The sequence below is a fragment of the Varanus komodoensis genome, unplaced genomic scaffold, assembly GCF_004798865.1.
Source record: "Varanus komodoensis strain SLA01 unplaced genomic scaffold, ASM479886v1 scaffold20_1, whole genome shotgun sequence".
Classification (NCBI taxonomy): Eukaryota; Metazoa; Chordata; class Lepidosauria; order Squamata; family Varanidae; genus Varanus; species Varanus komodoensis.
The window spans coordinates 18,055,693-18,076,032 of record NW_025335587.1 but is presented as its reverse complement, the minus strand read 5'-3'; the positions used below and the strand labels follow the sequence as shown (position 1 = coordinate 18,076,032).

At 52.3% G+C, this 20,340-nt stretch overlaps 2 protein-coding genes across 3 annotated transcripts in view; one reads left to right on the top strand and one right to left on the bottom strand.

Annotated features, from left to right (window-relative positions):
* PPM1D (protein phosphatase, Mg2+/Mn2+ dependent 1D) overlaps positions 1-12,948 on the bottom strand; it is a 32,277-nt gene extending 19,329 nt beyond the window's left edge. For both annotated transcript variants that reach the window (XM_044430190.1, XM_044430191.1), the window contains exons 1-3: positions 12,285-12,948; positions 6,215-6,443; positions 1,359-1,483 (exon numbers count right to left, since the gene is read on the bottom strand). In XM_044430190.1, coding sequence (XP_044286125.1) covers positions 1,359-1,483; positions 6,215-6,443; positions 12,285-12,720 — 790 coding nt within the window. In that variant the 5' untranslated portion in view covers positions 12,721-12,948. The remainder of the gene's footprint in view (positions 1-1,358; positions 1,484-6,214; positions 6,444-12,284) is intronic.
* Positions 12,949-13,401: 453 nt separating this feature from the next.
* Positions 13,402-20,340, top strand: part of APPBP2 (amyloid beta precursor protein binding protein 2) — a 44,550-nt gene continuing 37,611 nt past the window's right edge. Inside the window, exons 1-2 of the mRNA XM_044430392.1 lie at positions 13,402-13,478; positions 15,180-15,273. Coding sequence (XP_044286327.1) covers positions 13,402-13,478; positions 15,180-15,273 — 171 coding nt within the window. The remainder of the gene's footprint in view (positions 13,479-15,179; positions 15,274-20,340) is intronic.

The following is a 20,340-nucleotide window of genomic DNA, read 5'->3' as shown; positions in this document are numbered from 1 at the left end:
GGGAAGGCACCCCATGGATGGTCAGTATTCCAAGTGGGTCCCACCCAAAATCCCCTCCTGGCAATTCGTATTCAAAGGCAGACTGCTCCTGAAGATGGAGGATGCACAAGCCACCACAATTCTGTTTTTCCTCCATGCATTAATCAAGCCACACGACTCCTTTTAGCTGATTCTAACGGGGACGAGACAAACTGGGCGGCTCTGGCTCGTGCCACCGCCCCAGCACCCCCCGTTCCCCTGAAACCGCCAAGAGCACCTTCTGCAGCCCAGCCCCTTTCAGATGTGTTGATCGACAACCTCCATCAACCCCAGCCAGCAGACCAATCTAGTAAGTGCCACGTAGAGGAGAGTCACCCCATAAATGGAGGTGAAGCACAAACGCGCGAAGTAGGGCTTACAGATTTGGGGGGCCCATGAAGAGCAGAGAGATAGGGGAAATTAAGGGGAGCCGCCTCTTTCGGTTCTACTTCCAGGAGCATCCGAAGCCAAGCCCTACTCAGGGCACCCTCTTGCCAGTGGAAGCGAATGCACGTTTCCGGTCGGTGTTGCCAGATCTTATCCGTGTAACAGCATGCGCATGACATGAATCAGCACAAAGGGCAGGGTTCTGATCGGGTTTTTGTTTTGAGAAAAGAACAGAACGCAACAACGCACCCCAAAAGCAGTAGCCTAAAAACCAGCAGAAGGCATGCAGCAATAAAAATTAAGCTACTGATAAAAGGAGGTTTTTCATTGGTGATGGATAAGCATCCGGGGGGGGGGGGGGGTATTCCAGAGCTGTGGTGCCACCCCGGATGAGGCCCTGCTTTTGTCCAAAGGAGGCCCACGTCCTAGCTCAGCCAGGCTAGGCACAACTTCACGTCTAGCTCACAACTTGTGGAAGCCTCAGTTTGCCCCCATGTCTGGACTGGACAAACTATCACTTGCCCTCCAAAATCAAAACCATTTGCCCTCCACTTCGAACCACACTCTATTTGCACGTAAACAAATAATTCCTGCTTGCTCCAATGGGGAAAGGCGAAGGACTTACGAGCCGTGGGGAAGAATCCAGCACGTAGACGCACTGACACGACGCTGGTGCGAACGAACGCTTTATAATGTTAGTCATACAGGCTAATGCACGGGATTTCCCAGGAAACCCAGTGCTTGGAAGCGCCGTCGCCGTAGCGCAGGCGTTGGCTTACGCTCGTGTTAGCGCCGCATCGACAGCACCCGCTTGCGGCTGCCTCCTTCCCCTTGGAATGCAGCCTCCCTCCAGTTTGCAAAAGGGCGACAACCTCGCATAAATCACAGCCCGGCAGCCAAGTCCAACTGCCTCCCCCAGCGTCGCATCCTTTGTCCGGCAGGCCGGTACTCACCGAGGGCGCGAGCCACCGCCAGGAACGGAATCTGATCGATCACGGTGCTTCGCCGCACGGGGCCGTTGTGTGTCAGGCAAGGCCTCTTCCATACGACTCGGTTCACGCCAGATTTATTGATCACGCTAAAACAATGGGAGAGGGAGGGAGAGAAAAGGGAGAGGAAGGGGAGAGGAAAGACAAGAAGCCAGTTAAAACAAAGCAAATATTTGACAGTGTTATGATTTCTTAAGCATGTTTGTATCGTGGCCTGCCTGTTGCAAGGACACCCGACGACACCGCAATGCATGGAACTTGTCTGTCCAGGATCCTGGGGCTCATTAGCCTGTTTTTGAGGTTTTTCACCCCGTAAGGTCCTTTTTTCTAAATGGTTTCAGGGCTCAGCTAACCTCATGGCTCGCCCAAGCCTAATGATACTTTGCTCTTGTGCAGGGATGGCACTCTGCCAGAACAGCCCTCAGAGCCAAGAAATCAAAAATAGAGAGAATGGCAACAGAATGTATTATTTATATGGTGGCATATGCATTTTAGAAGTGCGTTCGTTTGCGCTCTCTCTCTCACACACACATATACGCTTTCTACCTAAATTTTAACCAGAAAGAAATCATCATCAATAGAGGTAAGATGAAAAGAGGCAGAGGGAATTAAACCCTGTTTCTGTAATTCTAATTATCATTGCTGCAATATAGTCATAACATTTGGGCTGCGAGAATTCCAGGAGTGTGTAACTGTGGTGCTGAAATCTACCATTTTAGAATTCTGGGAAGCTCTGCATTTTAATTTAAAATATTTCTAGCCCTTTAGGTTAGACGATGCCTTAAAGGATGCGGGCAGTGCCCAGTAAATTTCTGGAAGACTATCTTGTTGTGAGCCATCCAGAGACTCAGTGCAATTGGATGGCCTAGAAATACCCCAAATACATACATACATACATACATACATACATACATACATACATACTACTGTGATGGTGTGTTCAGCAGGGATTCCAGAGATCTGGGAACAGTGGATGGAAGCTGTCACCCTACCTCCTAAAAAGGGTAAATAGAATTATGCCAAATAGACACACTGGCCTTCACAGCCAGGACTGGATGCAGGTTATGTTTCTACGGAAACACAAAATGTGATAGCTTCCTCTGAATCCCAATTCCCTGCCAAGTTTCTAGTCCTCATGTTTCTGAAGATGGGCTGAAAGATGTGTTTGGACTGACAGCTGAGACCTCAGCCTTTATCAGCTGTGTTGTCCTGAACAAGCCAGGGTGCTGATCATCGACTGCCGCTCTGTCATTTCCACCTACTACGGATCGCTTCTGGACAGTTCCATCCTGCTGGGAAGAGATTGTTTTGTGGCAGGTTTAACCCCCCTAGAAAAATCCCATGGAAATCGCTCCCCTGCATGTAGCTATTTGCCCGTGTGCGCGTTCACACAGCTCCTGTTGCTCTGCCCCTAGGTCTGGCGTAATGTCCGAACCCAGAACGAGTCTCTCCCCAACAAGCCAGCATTCCGGGTTCAGACGTCTCCTTAAACAAGCCATGGATGCAAGAGCTAGCAAGCCGCCAAAGAGCAAAGGGAGGGTCCGTAAGGAGGTTTCGGGGGGCCCAAACCAGCAACAAAAACATTTCCTTCCAGCAGAATGTCTTCACATGGCATGGATCTGACTCCAGGCGGATTGGTGGCCTCCAGGAAGAAACTAAACCCATGGAGCAGCTCCCTTTGCTGGTGTAAACAAAGACACAGTTTTACTGTTGGCTTGATCGATAGGCTGTACATAAGTGAAGTGACTCAAACTGTGTGAATGAAGAAACAGACAGACCAACGAGCTGAGGCGCAAGGCGATACTTTACCCCCCGCTTCATTTGCTTCCCTGTCCAATTCAAATAAATCCGTTTCCTCTTGTGTGAGTGCTTTTAACTCAGCCCTGGCTTCAGCCTCCAACCTGAATGAAGTCAGGCGGGAATTTGGCCAGGGTGCTGTGAAAGGAAGCTCATCCCACCAATGAAGATGCTCCTGGTCGGCGATAGGACAGGGGCAGCACATGTGGTGAGTCTGGCACGCTCTATAAACGCTTCCAGGTCCGGCCTCTTGACAAAAGCCCGCACAGCACAAGCGTTGCCACTGAAGCTTTTGCTCCCCAGGGCAAGACCGTCTGCCTCCACGCAGCTTCTCCGCCTTCCTTGACGAGAACCAGGTCGGACGCATGTGCCAGGGACGGCCCGGGTGGATGTTCCAAGCCAACTTCGAAACAAAAAACCTGTTATCCTGAGACAGCAGCTGCCAGAAGAGCAGCTCCAAATTGCTAACGGAGAAGCGAGGCTTGGGTGCCGGCCAAAAGGAGCCGCGAGGACGGTTTTCCGCATTTCTCTCCCCACAACCAAGACAAAAAGCCCCACTGAACCGCTCCGAGCAACCTGGGAATCTGGGGGGTTTCCTGGCAAGAGCAGGAAACAACAAAAAGAGGGGCCAAACAGATGGAGAGGCATCGCCTCTCCTGAAGCAGCGAAGGTGGGCTCCTTAGGAGTAAGAAGAGCACCTCTGAAGCGTTAGCATCTGCTCTCAGATCCCGCCAGTTGAGGGACCGGGAAAGCAAACCACACACAGCGGTTCACAGGGGCCGACGAGCTACTCATCCCGCACAGAAAAATCAGAGCACAGCCAAGATTTGGAGCAGGAGTGCCAAATGCGGGCCTCGTGAAGTCGGCGGGTCATGCAATATACCAAGCTGACATCTTTCCTTCTAACAGCACATGCAGCGATCTTATGCCAACGGGACCAGTGCACCGGAGGCGAGAGGACAAAGAGAAGAGCTGCGAAAGGGACAAGGATTTCCCGGGCCTGGAAAAAAACAGGGCCGAGAAGGCTTTATGCTTAATGCCTGGCAGTGGGATGCCGAGTGCCATACAAAAAAAAAAAAAAAAAAACATGGGGAGAGAATGAGGAAAGAGGAAGGTGAAATAGCCCAGGAACCTGTTACAGCTTCTAGCATCCTAGAGGACTGTGGCTGGATGGTTAGACAGGTGCATTTCTGTTAATGGGTGAAGATGCGCTGCAACATTTTGTTGCAGTTCTGAGTCTGCGATGGAGCGATGAGGATGAGGAAGAGTCTCATGGCACAGTGGCAGCAGACGTGCTTTCCATGAGAGAGAGGGAGAGGGAGAGAGAGGAAAAATTGCTGCTATTCCTTGGCCAACGAGGAACAGACCTGGGGCAGCCTCTAAAAGGCGCATGTCAGCACGAGGAACATCTCGCTGTCTGGCCATCCCATAGCTAGCGAAGCAAACACATGCGCCTCCGCTGGCCACGTGTGCCAATAATGGGGGGCGGGGGCTAATAGTCCCCCCAGGCCTGCCCTGGAGAGATTCAGCCACAGAGAGGGGAGCGAAGGTGTCCATCCGAATGCTTGTAGCGCTTGGGAGCCGAAGACACGTGTGCCAACCGGAATTTTTCACTTCCTGGTGGTGCGATGCTGCACAGCCACGCCCCTTCCTTCTGCACAGAGGGTGCCGAGTGGCTTCCCCCACCATCTCCCTCGCTCTCTCTCTGGTCGCCCTGCAATGTGAGTGGCTCCCACACTCCCATCGACCCCCACAAGGCAGACGCCCAGTCACCACACCAGTTCCTTCCTGGAAGCTGAATCAGGCGCTTTCCTCACAGTGCCCAACCCGCTGCCCACAGGAAACCCACAAGCACGGCATGAGCATGACCGCATCGCGCCGCCCAGGTCCCCCAGCCATGGGTACACACAGGCAGGCAGCCTCTGAGACTGCAAGCAGCACAGAGCCATGAGGACTAGCAACCCCATACAGCCTCAAGCTACAGAAATGTTTCCAGTCCCTTTGAATGCTGCCCATCACTCCATCTCATACAAGTGACTTCCACACCCTCTGTTGTGTAAGAAGGGACTCCCTTTCATCTCTTCCCCCCCGTTGAATTTATGGAATGGCTACTTGAGACCCTGACATCATGACAGTGCAGGTGGAAATGTCTCCTTTCCTGGCTTTTTCCACACCATACATCCTCTTGTGCCCTGCTGCTCAGCTCTTTTATAAGCCAAATGGCCTTCGATGTTGTACCCTTTTCTCACAGGGGACTCTTCATCCCCTTGCTGCCCCTTTCTGGACTTTTCCTGACATTCTGATACCTTTTTTAAGGTCTTATGGCCGGAAGACCATATTCAAAGCACGCTCACGGCATAGAGTTGTATAAGGGGAATACGATTCTGGCAGTTTTATTTTCAGTCAAGCCTAACGTAATTATGCCTAACGTGTGGAGAGGGGCCTCAGACAGAGGTCATCACAACCAGGAGATCAATGCGGGAGAAAACGTTCTGTATTGTTTTTCACCGCTGATCATTTGTGGGATGGGGGATTTTCGGGAGCTGGTTTCCCCAAACAGTTTTATTTTCGATTTATTTATTTATTTTATTTATTTTTCTGATTTATAGCCTGCCGTTTTCCAACAAAGGGCTCAAGGCAGCTGACATCATTCTGCTCCTCCATCTTATCCCCACAACAACAGCCCTGTGAGGTAGGTTGGGCTGAGAGTCTGTGACTGGCCCAAAGTCACCCAGTGGGCTCCATGGCTGAGCGGGGACTCGAACGCAGGTCGTCTGAGTCCCAGTCCCACGCTCTTAACCACTACGCCACACTGGTGGTGCCTATTGTAGTTTTAACCATATCAGTCCAAGATCCAGTCCTTGGACTCGCCAATTGAAAAAGCATCAAGCCGCAGCTGCTGGCGAAGGCCCTTCTTCTCCCAAGAACCGGAGCCGGGACTGCCAATCAGGGCAACGGATGTTCTAGCACTGCGAAAACAGCTCTGCCTGGGAGCCCAAGAGTTAACAAGGCCTGATCCTTACCTGCCCCCAAGACCTTCGATCCGCTGCCTCTCCTTCGGAAGTTCAGGTTTGTGATCCTGCGTCACCTCCACAGCCCGGACAAAGTCATCTTTGGGGTCATCCTGGACTCCAAGCACGACCCCTGAGTCGCCGACGTGAGCCACGTACATCTTTGAGCCCCGGATGATCACCACGCTGGCAGTTGTTCCCGACGTGCTCGGAAGGCCGGTCATGGTCTTGGGCCACTCAGCTGCCAAAGAAGGAAGTGGATTTTAATTCGGGGAAATGCTAGAAGGTGTCCTTTCTCGCAGACACAAACGCGAATCATGCCGGCAGGTATTTATTCACCCCAAAACAAGGAAGAATTATTTCCATGTGACCAGGTTAGGGGAGCACGAAGACCAGAGACAGCAGAACCCCACGGTGCGCCAGATGGCTGCTGGCTTTACCTGACCCCTCTCAGCAAGTTGGCTAAGCAAGAAGACAGCTCTTTACCTCAACAACTGCCAATTATGGAAGGGACCTGAAAGAAGGAAGAGAAGCTGCAAAAGGAGAACTGAGGACAACGGTTCCAGTGCACTGACATGGAGCAACGCTATTTGGAGATCAAGATGAAAGGGCTGAGCCGGCACGGAAAGGCTAGGACCAGAGAGGAGCCATCGGGAAGCGTGGAAGGGCCTGCACGAGGCTGGGAATGGGGATCCCGCTTCCATGTCCTCCTGTATTAAAGCATTAGTTTAATTCCTGCTCCTCTTTACACCATGTATTCTGCATCAGATTTTAACGAGAAACCCTTCTCATTCCAGCACATTCACTAGAATCATCAAGTGGTTCAATAAAGTTCAATAAAAGCACTGAATCTTCCCACATGCAATTTTGTGTGTGTGTGTGTGTGTGTGGAATCTGCTGCCCTCCAACATGGGGCTAAGAGGATTCAGAGACCAAAACACATGCTGGACACCACGGACTTTTACAATATTATTTAGCAACCATCACCGAGTCACACTCAAGGCACACAACGCCAGTTCGCACCTCCTTAGCCGTTCTCCACCTGCTCGGCCCCAAATAAGCGTGCGAAGCCTTTCGCATCCCTGTTAGATCAATCACACGTCACTCCAGACTGCTGTGCAGAATGAAAATTACATCCACCAAGCGTGGGCTGCCGTATTAACTCCCCACAATACCCTGGCCCAGATGCTACATCACGCATTCGCGACAGCACTGTGGGAAATTCAAAATGGCAGGTTCGAACTTGCTCCTGCCTGCAGCTAAACTTGTGGCTTGGGGAGGCACCCGTAACCGGGGCTCAGAATAGAGGGGGACTGTTTACAAAGCGCCACATCACACTGGAGTCAACCCAACCCTGGACAAGAATCTCACATGAAGTAGGGAAAGAGGAGGGGGAGCAAGTAACCAAGCACGCCCCCCGAAAAGGTACCCTGAGCAACACACACACCACAATCTAGATCTGTTCTGTTCTGCAGAATTGTTGAGGGTAGAACCCGGAGCTTCGGTGGCTACACTCTACTCTTTACCAAAAGCCTGCGCTTGGAAAATGCATTTCGACCATTTCCTCTCCAGCCACTAATTCATTCCAGGCCCGTTTGGCTGCTGCAGAGCCCATGTTATTTTATTCTTACAAAGAGCAGGCGAAAGATAGAGAGAGAGAGATGGCTTGGGATGCTTGGAGACAAACAGGGTGAAGGAAGGAGAAAAGGTACAATTCTATGGACGACCTCAGCTCGGGGCATTCTGAATTTGGTCTTCAGTTCTTCCACATTCTGGGGCAGAGCGAAGGACCCTCTTTCAGTCCAAGGGCCAAATTCCATTTCAGTGGAGGTCTGGAGAGCCACATTCCCCTTGTGAACAAGGCCAGAGGCAAAAGAGATGGTACAAAGAGCAACAGCCATGGCGTAACTTAAAGCTCTTATGAACAGCGACTGAGCCTTAGAAGAAACAACTCAGCCTGACAGGACACAGGCAAAAAGAGCCCCCAAATGAAGAAACCACCCACGATTGGTAAGAAAAGGGCTTTGACCATCCGGAGAATTCCAAAAGCCTGGAATGAAACACCAGAAGGCAACCCCAGGTACGAGTGTGCTATTCTTGCGGGATGACATACTCAATTCAGCATCGTTTCCAGCTTTCCAGACTGCTCATCCACTGAAGAGTGAGTTTGTCTGTTTCACAGATCACACATTCCCAATATTTATGGTTTAAAAGCAATGCTCAGCACATCCAAAACAACTGGGATGCAAGCAGGATTTGCAACAAGGGAGAATTATGGTGGAGAGGTTAAGGCAACCATCTTAAACACATTTACCCGGGAGTAAATTTTACTGAGGGATTATGCTGTGCTTAGATAGGTCCACAATTGAGCTGCAGTCAGTCCAACGACAAAAAGACAGTCCCTTTATGTCAAGGCAACACAGCGCAAAGCAAGCATACCAAAATATTATAAAATGAATAAAGGAATTAACTTTAACTCCCTGTTGTCTCTGGACCCAGCACAGGTCACTAGATGGCAGGAACTCAAGTTGCAGCTGGTGGAAACCTTCTCAGAATACCTTAGACACTTTAAAAATGGGTTCATTTTTACTTCATTTAAATGGGAGTCTATTCTGATGTGTTTGTTAGTACAGATATATCTTGCGTTGTTTCCTCAAAGCTTATAGGATCATTTCTTCCCCATTTTATCCTCACAACAGTCCGGTGAGGTGGGCTCAGAGTGCATGACTGGCTTAGAGCCATCTAATGCGCCCAGATCTCCTGAGAGTGGCATTCGAACCACTACAGCATCCAAGCTGAGCGCATCCCAGCCCTAGTCACGTGCTTTCCCCTGGGGACATGGCAATAATCCCCAAACCGATATTAACAAGCATGGATGAAAAGCTCCGCTAAAGCTAAAGACTGACATTGCAAACCAGTGCATGCCCACTCTGTAGTCTCAGTGAATTCAAAAGGGCTTTGTTTCAGGGGAGTGGGGGCAGAATTGCACCCCAAGATCTATTAACAGGGCAACTCCGCACATGTCTACTCAGAGAACTTGAGGTTCAGGAGACTTAGTCCCAGCTGGCATAGGGCTGTAGCTGACAACTCAGGAACCTGACAGCTGAACTCGCCCCTGCAAACTAGCCCCACACAAATCTCCCCAAACATTTCCAAGCCAAAGTGGGCCCTGGACTTTGACAAACCTCCAGGGGAGGGGAGGAAAGCTCCATAACCTTTGCTGGCCATCTTGACATAGCGCATCCCGAACTCTAGATTTGAAGGCGACCGGACACGTTTATGCGGGAAGAGGCTATCCCTGGTTAGTAGTCTGGATGGCTACCTGCTCACTCTAGCATCAGAGGCAGTGTGGCTGTGTATACCAGTTGCTGGGGAACATGGGTAGAAGGGTGCTGTTGCACCCAGGTCCTGCTGGCACCTCCCATCAGCGGCTGGCTGGCTGCCATGAACAGCCTGTGGCACCAGACGGAGCCTTGGTCTGCGCCATCAGAGCTTTCCGTATGTCCTGACCTAAATGAGCCTTCTGGCCCGTGCCTGTGAGGGAGGCATTGCTCCAGCTTAAATTTAATCACAGTGATCGAACTGTCCCCAGAAATGGGAGGCCCAGAGCAGTCAGCAGATTGTGCATCCCTGAAAGAGATTCAGAGGCTTTCTTTGCCTGCCCCAACCAAGCCTCAGTCGAAGAGGAGTCCAATCCTACTGGTGGAGTCCAGTCCTACTCGGAAGCTCGTCCGGATGAATCCCAGAGTGCTTTCTCCTACGTGCGGGAGCGCACAACACAGCACAATCCAACACACCTGTTCCAGTTAGATGCATTTCCCCGACTTAAGCGCCAGCCACAGTTCTGGACACACTTTGGATGGGAATAAGTTCCAGGAGGTTTGGGCACCTTTAAGTAATTCGTCAAGTGCAGCAGACAAGGGCTTGCTTCTAAGCTGGCCCATGCCAACCTGCTGCCCTCTAGGTGTGTTGGGTTACAAAGCCCATAAGCCCCAACCACTAGCCATGAGTCAGGCTGACAGGAATCGTAGCCGAGGGCATCCGGGGGCACCAGAAGGCTCTTCTAAGTCCCCCATTCGTCTATAAACATACTCCTTGCAAATCTCATTACAACCGGTAAGACTATCAAAAGGGAAACAATTAACGGAGAGACAAATATTTATTTAGTTTATTCACTTAAAACCTTTATACGCCGTCCCTTATGCATGGCATCTCAGATAGGGTCAATTTCCTTTTTATGTGTGTCCTAAGTGTGGCTTGTGACAATGGGCCAAAAGAATATGTACCCACAAGCCATGCTGAAACCCTTTCCATGGCTCCTTGCGCTGGTACCTCCCCACAGCATGCCCACGCGTAGCAGGAGCAGAAGGCTGGTGCGGCCCCCACACCCTGCCTGGGGGCTCAGCATGCACAGAGGGCTGGCCACCTTGTGAACGGAACGATGGGCCCCTGGCTTCGCCCAGCACGGCACCCACATACACCCTTAAGGGCCGATCACCCCTAGCAAGTGGGTTGCCCGGTTCGGCAAACCTGGCACGGTTGCTGCTGGAGGGCCCCTTCCTCACCAACAAGCCAGTCCCAGTAAGCACCTGTCTTCCTTGCCTTATAGTACTAACGCCTAAAGGATCATCCCATGAAGCTGATGGGTGGGAAATTCCAAGAGAGATGAAAGAAAGACAACTTCCCGCAGCCCATGGCTGAACTGTGCTGTGACGGCCACCAATCTGGAAGCTTTAAAAGGGGTGGATGAATTCCTGGGGGACAAGATTATCAGTGGCTGGGGACCTCCGGGGACATCAGAGACAGCATGAGTGCATCCTCCAGTTCCCGGGGAACTTGGATGAGGCAGTGCGGTTGCACCCCTGTCCTGCCACCGTCCTTTGGACAGCTGTTTGGTTGTGGGTGCTGTGCGAACAGAACGCTTGGCCTGATCCAGCAGGTTTTATGTTCTTAACCCAGCTCTGACTTTGTTCATCTAAACACTAGTGAAAGTGGGGAGGGGAGATTGAAAGTGTGCAAGGCACTCTCAGGATCATGCACAAAGAAATCCACACCACATTATAAGAGGTTTATAGCATCATCTCCGGCTGCCCTTAACTGCTTTACACAGGTGTAAGTTGCAGGAATGGAATAAATGAGTACATCAAGAAATGACACCATGAAGAAGTCAGCAGAAGTTGTGTCAGAAGTCGGATCTGACCAGGACAGAGCCGAACAGCTGAGAAACCGGGCCCACTTGGCAAAGTGCAGCCCCGTCACACCCGTGGGGTTCCCTTCTCCAAGAGGCACCAGCAGGCCTGGGGCACGAGATGGTTCAGACACAACCCCCAGGAAGGAAGCCCTGGCACACAATACATAAAAAGATAAATGCGTGACTCTGGTGGGAGCTGCTTCTAAGCCGGCCATGCCCAAGAGCGCACCGAGAGGCTGCCATCCTATCCCCGCACTCAGAGCCGAGGGGCTTCCTCCGCTGCAGACGCCACGCGGGGAGGGCTGCTCTCAGAGCCCCAACCGGTGGCCACAGCGGCACAGGCAGATGGGAACTGGAGCCCACGGAGTTGAGCGGCACCAGATTAGCAGAGACGGACGGGGGTTTCGAGGATGTCATTTCACGCTCTGCTTCAAAGGGATTCAATCCCACCCAGCGCGGAGGGCGCGAGGGGGGCAGACTCTGGAGGAAGCCAGCACCGAATGGAGCTTTGTAGCGGCCACCCTACGCCTGTCTACACGGAAGTAAGCCCCGCTGAATGCAGTCGACCACACTCCTGGGCGAACCAGCTCCAACGGGGCTTTCGGCATCATCCCTTGGCTGCGATCAACGCCACCCGAGCCAGCCAGCACCGCCAGGGTGGCCGCCACCCTGCGTTCATTTACGTGGGCCCTACTCCTGAGTAAAACAGCTCCGGCCCGGCCTTGCGTCTGCCCTCTTCCGCCCGCTTCCATGGGAACATCAGCGGTCCTCGCTCCCGAGTAAGCCAATACCGACGAGACCGCCCCCCGCGACCCCAGACGGCCTGACTCGCGAGGAGGCAGGCGCGGCCCCCGCCACCCACCCGCCGCGGCCCCCGGACGGCCAACTTACGCAGCTTCTTCCACATGGCGCGGTGGCACGCGAGGAAGCCCTTGCGCAGCGCCGAGCACACGGCGGCCGGCTCGTGGGAGCGGAAGCCCTTCTGCTTCTTGATGAACGCCCAGAGGTTCTCGCGGGCGAAGTGGGCCGCCTCCCGCCCGCCGTGGCCGTCGCACACGGCGAAGAAAGCCACCGAGCGGCCGGAGCCCGGAGCAGGCGGGGGAAGACCGGGCGGCGGCTCCGACTGCGCCCCGGCCGCCGCCGCCGCCGCGGCGCCTCCTCTTCCGCGCCCGCCAGCGCTCTCCGCCGCCGCCGCCGCGTCCTGCTCCGCCGCCGCGCTCGCCCCCGCGGGCTCCGGCTCGACCAGGATCTGGGTCACGTCCTCCATGTATTTCCTGCCCCCTTGGTCGGAGAAGAGGCTCACCCGCAGCGAGCAGAGACCCTCCATGCGGGAAATGGAAGCCTCGCTCCCCTCCGCCCTCTCGTTCTCCTTCGATCCCGCTCCTCCCGCTCTCTCTGCTTTCGGGGGCGGAGAAAGGGCCCGGAGAAAGCGGCGAGCAAGGGCGCCGCGCTCCCTCCGCAGATCGACTCCTGCTTTTCTTTCCCGGCGCTGGTGACTTTATTGTTTATGTCCGTCGTGAAAGCGGCGGCGGCGGCGGCGCTGTTGGGACATGCCCCCCCTCCTCCTCCGCTTCTGCTTCAGCTCCTCCCTCCCTCCCTCCCTCCCTCCTCCGCGCGCGGGGCTCTTGGAACGCCCGCGGTGCCGCGACCGGGGGACGAGGCTCCCCGAGACAATCGCCGATGGAACGCTCGGGAGCGCAACGTTCGGGGGGGCGGGGCGCAAGCGCGCGTTCCGCTCCCCCCGCCCGCGTCGCTCCTCCCACCGGCCCCGCAGCAAAGCCTGCGCTGCGCCCCCCGCGCCGGCGGCCGCGCCGGCTGCCCCGTCCGCGTGAGGCGAGCGCGCCGGCCCGTCCGCGTGAGGCCAGCGGCGTCGCCGCGCGGCGCCTTTGCACCGGCACCCGATGGGCTCCGGCGGGCTGGGGCGCTTATTTGCGGGGGCGCTGGGCAGCGGGTGCATCTCATACAGATATTTGCACTTCCAGATGCCAAAAGCAAAGCCCCTTCCAGCATGACCGATATTGGCCCCGGAAAGCCGGGAGCTGAAGTGCAAACGTCTCGAGATCTGCCTCCTGCCCGGCTCTGGAGGTGGGCCGCGCTGGTATTCTTCCATGAACGTAATGCGGCAGTAAGAAGAGCCCTACGGGATCAGACCAAGGGCCTGTCTACCCCACACTGTTCCCACAGAGGCCAAGAAGGGGCCCACGGGGAACCCACCCACCCGCCAGCCAGGAGTGTGACAGCACCCATCACATGCCCCCCTCTCGAAATTCCTTGTCCCCTCTGAGATTAGCTGTAATTTGCACAGTAGCTGGGGAAGAAACAGACTCCCAACACTTGTCCATTGGCTTGTTCAGGATGCGATCCCATCTGCCTGGAACACACGGAAAAGCCCGGGGGTTCCCAACATGCCCCAGCCCACAGGGCTTGCTGGAAGAATCCTGGGAACTGTAGGACTTCTTCTTTCCGGTCAAAATCCATACAGCCTGTGCCCGCAAGACCATTAACTTTACCAAAGGTGTGTTCCTGGTGGAGACGGAAACTGCTACAACTGGTTTGTTCACAGGAATCAACACCACAGTCCGGATTTTTGGACTTGCTTTGCGGGTGTGGCTGTGGGAGCGATCACGATGAGTCCTTGCTCCATCAGACAGACGGCACTACTATTAAGCCCGCCACGTCCTGCCCTGTTCTTATGAGTGCTTCCAAGCAGGCTCCTCCCAGCACTAGCAAGGGATACCTGAAGCTTCCAGGGCATAATCAAGTTAAGGGCTTCCAGACAAGGCTTTCTGATGCCTGCCTCATCCTGAGACATTTCTGGAGGCCCAGGCATGGCCTCCTATTAATGGTCCTCCCTTTCTTCCATCTTTTGCCTGAATGTAGAAAAGCCATTAAGTAAAACAAGCAACTGCTCTAGGAACTCTGCATGCTTTATGTATTTATTTGGGATATTTCTAGGCTGTCCAATCACACTGAGTCTCTGGACGGCTCACTATTCTGTCTATCTTTAAAGGATTTTCTGAGGTGAGGAAAATGACACAGGAAGCATTGGGAAAACACCAGAGGGTTATTAGTGGAAGTGAGAAACTGGATCCTTCTGAACTAATCGCAGTACATGCATAATAAAAGCTTCTTCTGGAAGCACAACTAAGAAAGACTGAAGGCATTTTTTAGTTGCTGGTGTTAGGAGTCAACTGGGGAAAAAGGAACGGTGTCCTGCTAATACTTTTGAAAAAGCCAAATGACTATGGCTTCAGTTTTTGTGGACCAGAGTTCATATGCTTCAGTAAAATCAACCCTAGTTCCATCTTGACAAATGAGTGGGGTGGAAATTTGATAGACAGACAGACAGACAGACAGACAACGGTTTAGGACTGAGTCTCATGTGCAGAAGCCGTCTTAATAGCAGATGATGGAGACAGGTAACGGGAAAGTGCGAAGGGTAGCAGTGCTGCGACTGCTGCAGAAATCAAACAGCTGGCTGAGCGCTAGTAAATACGTGACCCTAAATTCGGCAGGCCTATAATCCGAACAACGCAATTCCTATTTGGAACAGCCGTCGGGGGGAGAACTCGCCCGCCATTACTGCGAGGACACCAGCCTAAGCTTCCTCCCCTCATCCGCCACGCTTCCCAGCATGCCTCGAGGGCGCCGGCGGGAACGAATCCGAAACTGACCAATTAGCAACGAGGGGAGGGGCCAAGCTCAAGGGACAAATAGGAACGCGCCGGCGCACTGCCCGCTATAGACGCTTGCGTGCCTTGCACGTGCCCTAATTGCGTCATCAAGCGCGCAGAGGAGAGGAAAGAGAATTGGGGCTGGCGGGCAGAGGGCTAAACTGTTGCCAAGGCAACCAGGAAAAGCAATCGAGCTCAGAGTCCAGGTAAAAGGCGGAAACTAGAGTTTGGTACCCTGCTTTCTCTTCTGCGCGTTTAAACCTTTCTTATTGGAGTTCTCTGAGATAACTGGATGCAATCTTCTTCCTGCCTGTATGCAACTCAGTTCAAATGGCGTCTATACGACACTGCACTATCATCTTTGCAAGGAGGCTCTGATTATCTGCTTATTCAATGCATGTGTATCTTGCTTTCCCCCTCAAGGGAAGCTCGTGCTTCTCCCATCTCTCACAACAATCCTGTGCAGTGAGGACTGGCTCGCCCAGCCAGCTTCGTGGCAGCGCAGGGACTTGACTCCTGGTCTCCCAGCTCTGACACTTGAACTCCACTGCCCCAGTGAACGACAATGGTGCCGTGCCCCATTTGCACCTTCCCCCAAGACAGGGAGCTCCGGAGATCCATGGCTACAGATGCTGCTCAGCCATACACCTAATTTTAAGCATTTCTTTTGCCCTGCAGTTCAGCGGACGAGTCTCCCAGAGATGCTAATTATCTAACCAGCAAATACAATTTGTAAAATCAATGCTATAGCAATCTCTAAGAGGACCAAAGAGGGGCATGCCATCCCAATAGCATTGCCCAGGATGGCCAAAAGATTTTTTTAAAATCCAACATTATAATAACAGCCCTTAAAAATCTCAGCCAATATACATGTAATTGATCTAGTGCTCAAAAGACAATAAACAAGGCACAAGACGACCTCTTTGGGCAGGGAATTTCATAAAGATGGTAGTCCAAGGGCTACCAAGTGTTGACCCAGCACCACTAATTCTATATAACGTTTTTTGTTGTATTTTTTTTAAAGGGAACAGTATGGTGTTTTTAAGATGAACCTGAGCAATCATTTGGGGTGCAATCTTTGCATGTCCAGGCTGAAAAATTAATACAATTTCCACATGCCTGGCCAGTGCATGCAGGGAGCTATAGGACTTGCATTCTATAGCTAAACATACATCAAAATGCATCCCTAGAGTAAGGGCAGCATCTGCATTGGAAAAGAATGCGACCATGTTTTCCAAGAGAGGAGGATAAGTTCAAAAGAATTAGCCTCTTGCAGCCATGGTTCACAATGGGGGCTATAAATTCCAGGTAGAAAAATGAATGGGAGGTTAGGCCATTGATCAGTCCTGGTCTGGATGGCTCTAGGCTATCCAACTCTCTCTCAGAGGCAAGATGGCTGCGTACACTTGTCAGGGAACACAGGCGCTCTTGCACCCACGTCCTTCTTGTGGGTTTTCCACAGGCAGCTGGTCTGCCACTGTGTGAACCGAGTATCAGACAAAATGGCCCCATGATTCTGCTCGTGCTCTAAAGCTGCACTCCACCCCGCCCCCCGCCCAAAATCAGACTTTGGAGATAGGCAACTATTTTATTTATAAGTGGACACAACCACTTTTCCTTTTAACTGTTGGTGTATAGATGTTCACATTATTCTCCATGAAGCTTGAAAGTACTCAAGAGGTTTTGAAAGAAAGTGTTTGAGCTGCTTGAAAGTCAAGCAGTTTTCTTATTAACAGGTGCCTGTTGAACAAATTTGTATTCTGGGGAGCTTTTAGCCTGCCTGCCTGAGTCATTTTAATGGTGTTTTAATGGACTGGTATGTGTGAAATGTTTTTATCAGTGGCACTTGTCACTGTCCTCATGCCACACACTTTTCTAATTGATTTGTGATTGCACAAGAGAGGTGTAAATCATTTTAATACATAAACTAGCTTTGCCGTTATGAGTTTTATTGGTACAAACCTTGAAAGGACAGTCAAAATGGATGCTGTGCTTGCTGCAGATATTTCACTGCATTTTTTTAAGGAATGAAATGTTGACCAGGTGAATGGTGTTTTCATTGCTGACAATTCTCTTGCTACATATATTAATTTTTTAAATCCTGGATGCTCCCTGTTTTGTTACTGGCTGAGCTCCTGTGGCAGCACATTCAAAAACATTTTAACACCCAAGGGGAATGGAACAACACTTAAATGTTTCCTCATAGGAGGGAAGCGAAATCCCCATTGCCTGGCAGGAAAATTTCAGATTAGAGGTAGCTTCTGCAAAGATTCTGGAGGACGCTTTCTAAGGCAAGAGGCCAAGAAGCCAATGTTTCCTTCAGGTGTGCATTTGCTGGGCAGCAAGGCGCAGTTCAGACTGCCTACCAATAATTTGTATTATTTTCATTTATCTGTAAGGGTGCGATCCTATGCATATAAGGCTGGCTAAGGAATGCTGGGAACTGGAGGGCTTTCTTCTGCCTAGAATTGGATTGCACCTAAGTTGGAGTTTTTAAGGATATGCAGTGGGGCAGAAATACTTCGAACAGCCATTCTGTAGTTGTGCCCAGCAGTTACTCAACTGCAACATCCCCGCTGCCCTACAGGGTCGCCTACCTTGCTGTTGAGATGGACTGCGGTTGCTCCGCTGATGAGACAGCATCTGCAAGAAACAAAGAAACTTGGGATGAAAGGGGATGCTTTCAGATATTGTTTGCATGTTCTGTCCAGAGCTGAGCAACCGGGGATGGAGTTGTGTGTGTGAGAAGCAAACCAGGCCTTGCGATGCCTAGCTGTGTGGCTCAGTTGGACCTCTACTTTTCTGAGCAGTTTCACCACCTCAGAATCTAAACTAGGATGATGCAGAGCTCTGATTTCTTGGTAAGAGGATTGTGGCAGTGTGGATGTGTAGTGGGGCGTCCCACCTCTTTTAGCCTATTTTGGGAAAGCTCTTGGGGGGCGAAGCAAAGGGGGCAGGGCCGAAAATACCAACATAACTTGAGCTCTTATTGCCAGTAAACTCTTAGGCTACTGGGTGGTGTAGAAATGAAATAAAGAATAATTAGGGGAGGCATTGCAACCTTGTAGAATGGGGAAATGCTTCAGAAACGCCAGGAAACCACTGTTTGATCCAGATGGGGATGAGGGGGAATGGACCACATGAGAAACCAGGGGCTATTGGAACAGGATCATCTGTTTGCACCTGTGATATAATGTCATCAATATGCACATTGTTTTACAAAGAACAATGTATAATCAAAACTCCAAACCCTACAGAAACAAGAAAGAAAGGGGAAGGAAATGTCAGCATAAAAAGAGAAGGAAGAATATGCCATTATTTCAGTTGTTTTCAGCTTGGTGACACGCAAAGCTGACACAGGGTAATTGAGCCAAAGTTTTGTTGCAAAAGCTGTCTCTCAACCTGGTGCTCTCTAGACCCGTTGGACAACTCCCATGCTCTCCAGCCAACCCAAAATATCTCCCTCAGATATGGGGGAAGGCTGCTTTACAGGGAAAAAAATGTGTTTAGAAGGCAGTAAAATGAGATTTGTCTGCAACCGTTTAATTTTTGTTTGAATTTACAGAACAATCCCAGTAGAAGCTTTTGCAGAAGTATGTCCCAGGAAGTTCAGAGGGATTTACTCCCAGATAAGTGTGCATAAGATAGGAGTATTAGGTTGAGATGCTTTCTACATATTGACCAAGGTGCCAGTTCTCTTGAGCTCAGTGGGATTTCCATACTGGGCATACCTAGGAAGGTTCTGTAAGGCTTTTTCCAGAACTGCTGCATTCAAAAAAGTCTCCAGCAAAACCATAGCGCCTCAAGACTGACACATTCATTTTGGCGTAAGCTTTTGTGGATACTGTCCATTTCATCAGATGCATGAACTTGGCAGATTTATAGACACACACTGGGGTCGAGGGACATAAACGATTATGCCTACAACCCTATGGATCGTGCTTTAAACTTAAAAAAAAATCAGGCAGGATACCACTGAGATCAACTGGGTGTCTACCCAGTGTTGCGTTGTGGTGATAAAAAGAAAACAGTGTTTAGACAGGGAGTGCGATCACCAAGGTGGAAGACAAAAGGACTGCATCTCATCCAACCTTAGGCTACAAACCTGTTTCTCCTTAACTGCCCTTCAGTACTACTCAGTGGGATTTTACTTCCGAGTAGACACATGTAGAGCGTGCAGAATGTTCTATTTCCTGCAGCAAAACCGAACAGCCTTTCAGCATCTGAAAGTGATCCACGTTTGTTTTTCGCACCAGCTTTCACGAACTGCATTGTCCACTGTCCTGGACACCCCAAATGTGACCCCTCATGACCAAGCTCATGCCTCCCATGAAGCGAACTCTCATCCAAGAAAGCTTAGGCCCGACATAAATTTTCCAGTCTTTTAGGGTTGTGGTTTTGTATACATTAGGATTGTGGTGGATCCTAGCTCTGTCTCCTCGGCACCAGGGCTTGTTTTTGGATAAGGACACGCAAGAGCTCAGCCTTGGTTGCAGCTTTCCATGGCTGTACCATGACTCTGACCCAAAGCTTATGCCGACAAAAGTGTGCTTTTTAAGCCACTGCTGTGCTATCAGGCACTTACTATCGATTTCTAACCAGCCCTATTAGCCACACGGCTAAGAGGCATGCCTCCAAAGCCATTCTGCACAGGGCCAACTCCCCTGCCATGCCCTGCCAGCTAAGGCCCCACAGGTTGACCTGGCTTCCAGTGGCTGCACCCTGAAGCACGGAGCCAACCCGAAGCTTACAGCCAAGGTCAACTCACTAGTCCTCAAGGCGCCACCGGGCAAGTCCCGAGGGTGCTCTGCGCTGGGGCTCAGCGGCACGGCGCTGCTCGCCACGCGCGAAGGCCGGGGCGGCGTCCTCGGCCGCCTCGGGGGCCCGCCGCACCGCACGCCGTGGCGCTGGGGGACGGGCCCGGGGCGCGCTCCGGCGTGGCGGGAGCGGCTGAGGGCGAGGAGCGGGCCCGGCCGGCCTTCCCTCCCGCCCGCCGGCCTTCCTTCCTTCTCTCCCTCCCAGCCGCCGACGGCGCCCCCAGCGGCTCCCGCCCGCGGCGGACTGAGGCGAGGCGAGGCCGGAGTGCCGCGGCGGGCTGGGCGGAGCGAGCAGGCCCAGCAGGCCCGAGCGGCGCGGCGCGGCACGGCGCGGCAGCACGCGAGTCCCAGCCCGAGCCCGAGCCCGAGCCCGAGCCCGCGCGGAGCCGCCGAGCGCCGCCGGGGGGACGCGGGCCCGCGCCCGCTCGCCCCGCCTCGCCTCGCCTCCCGCAGCCG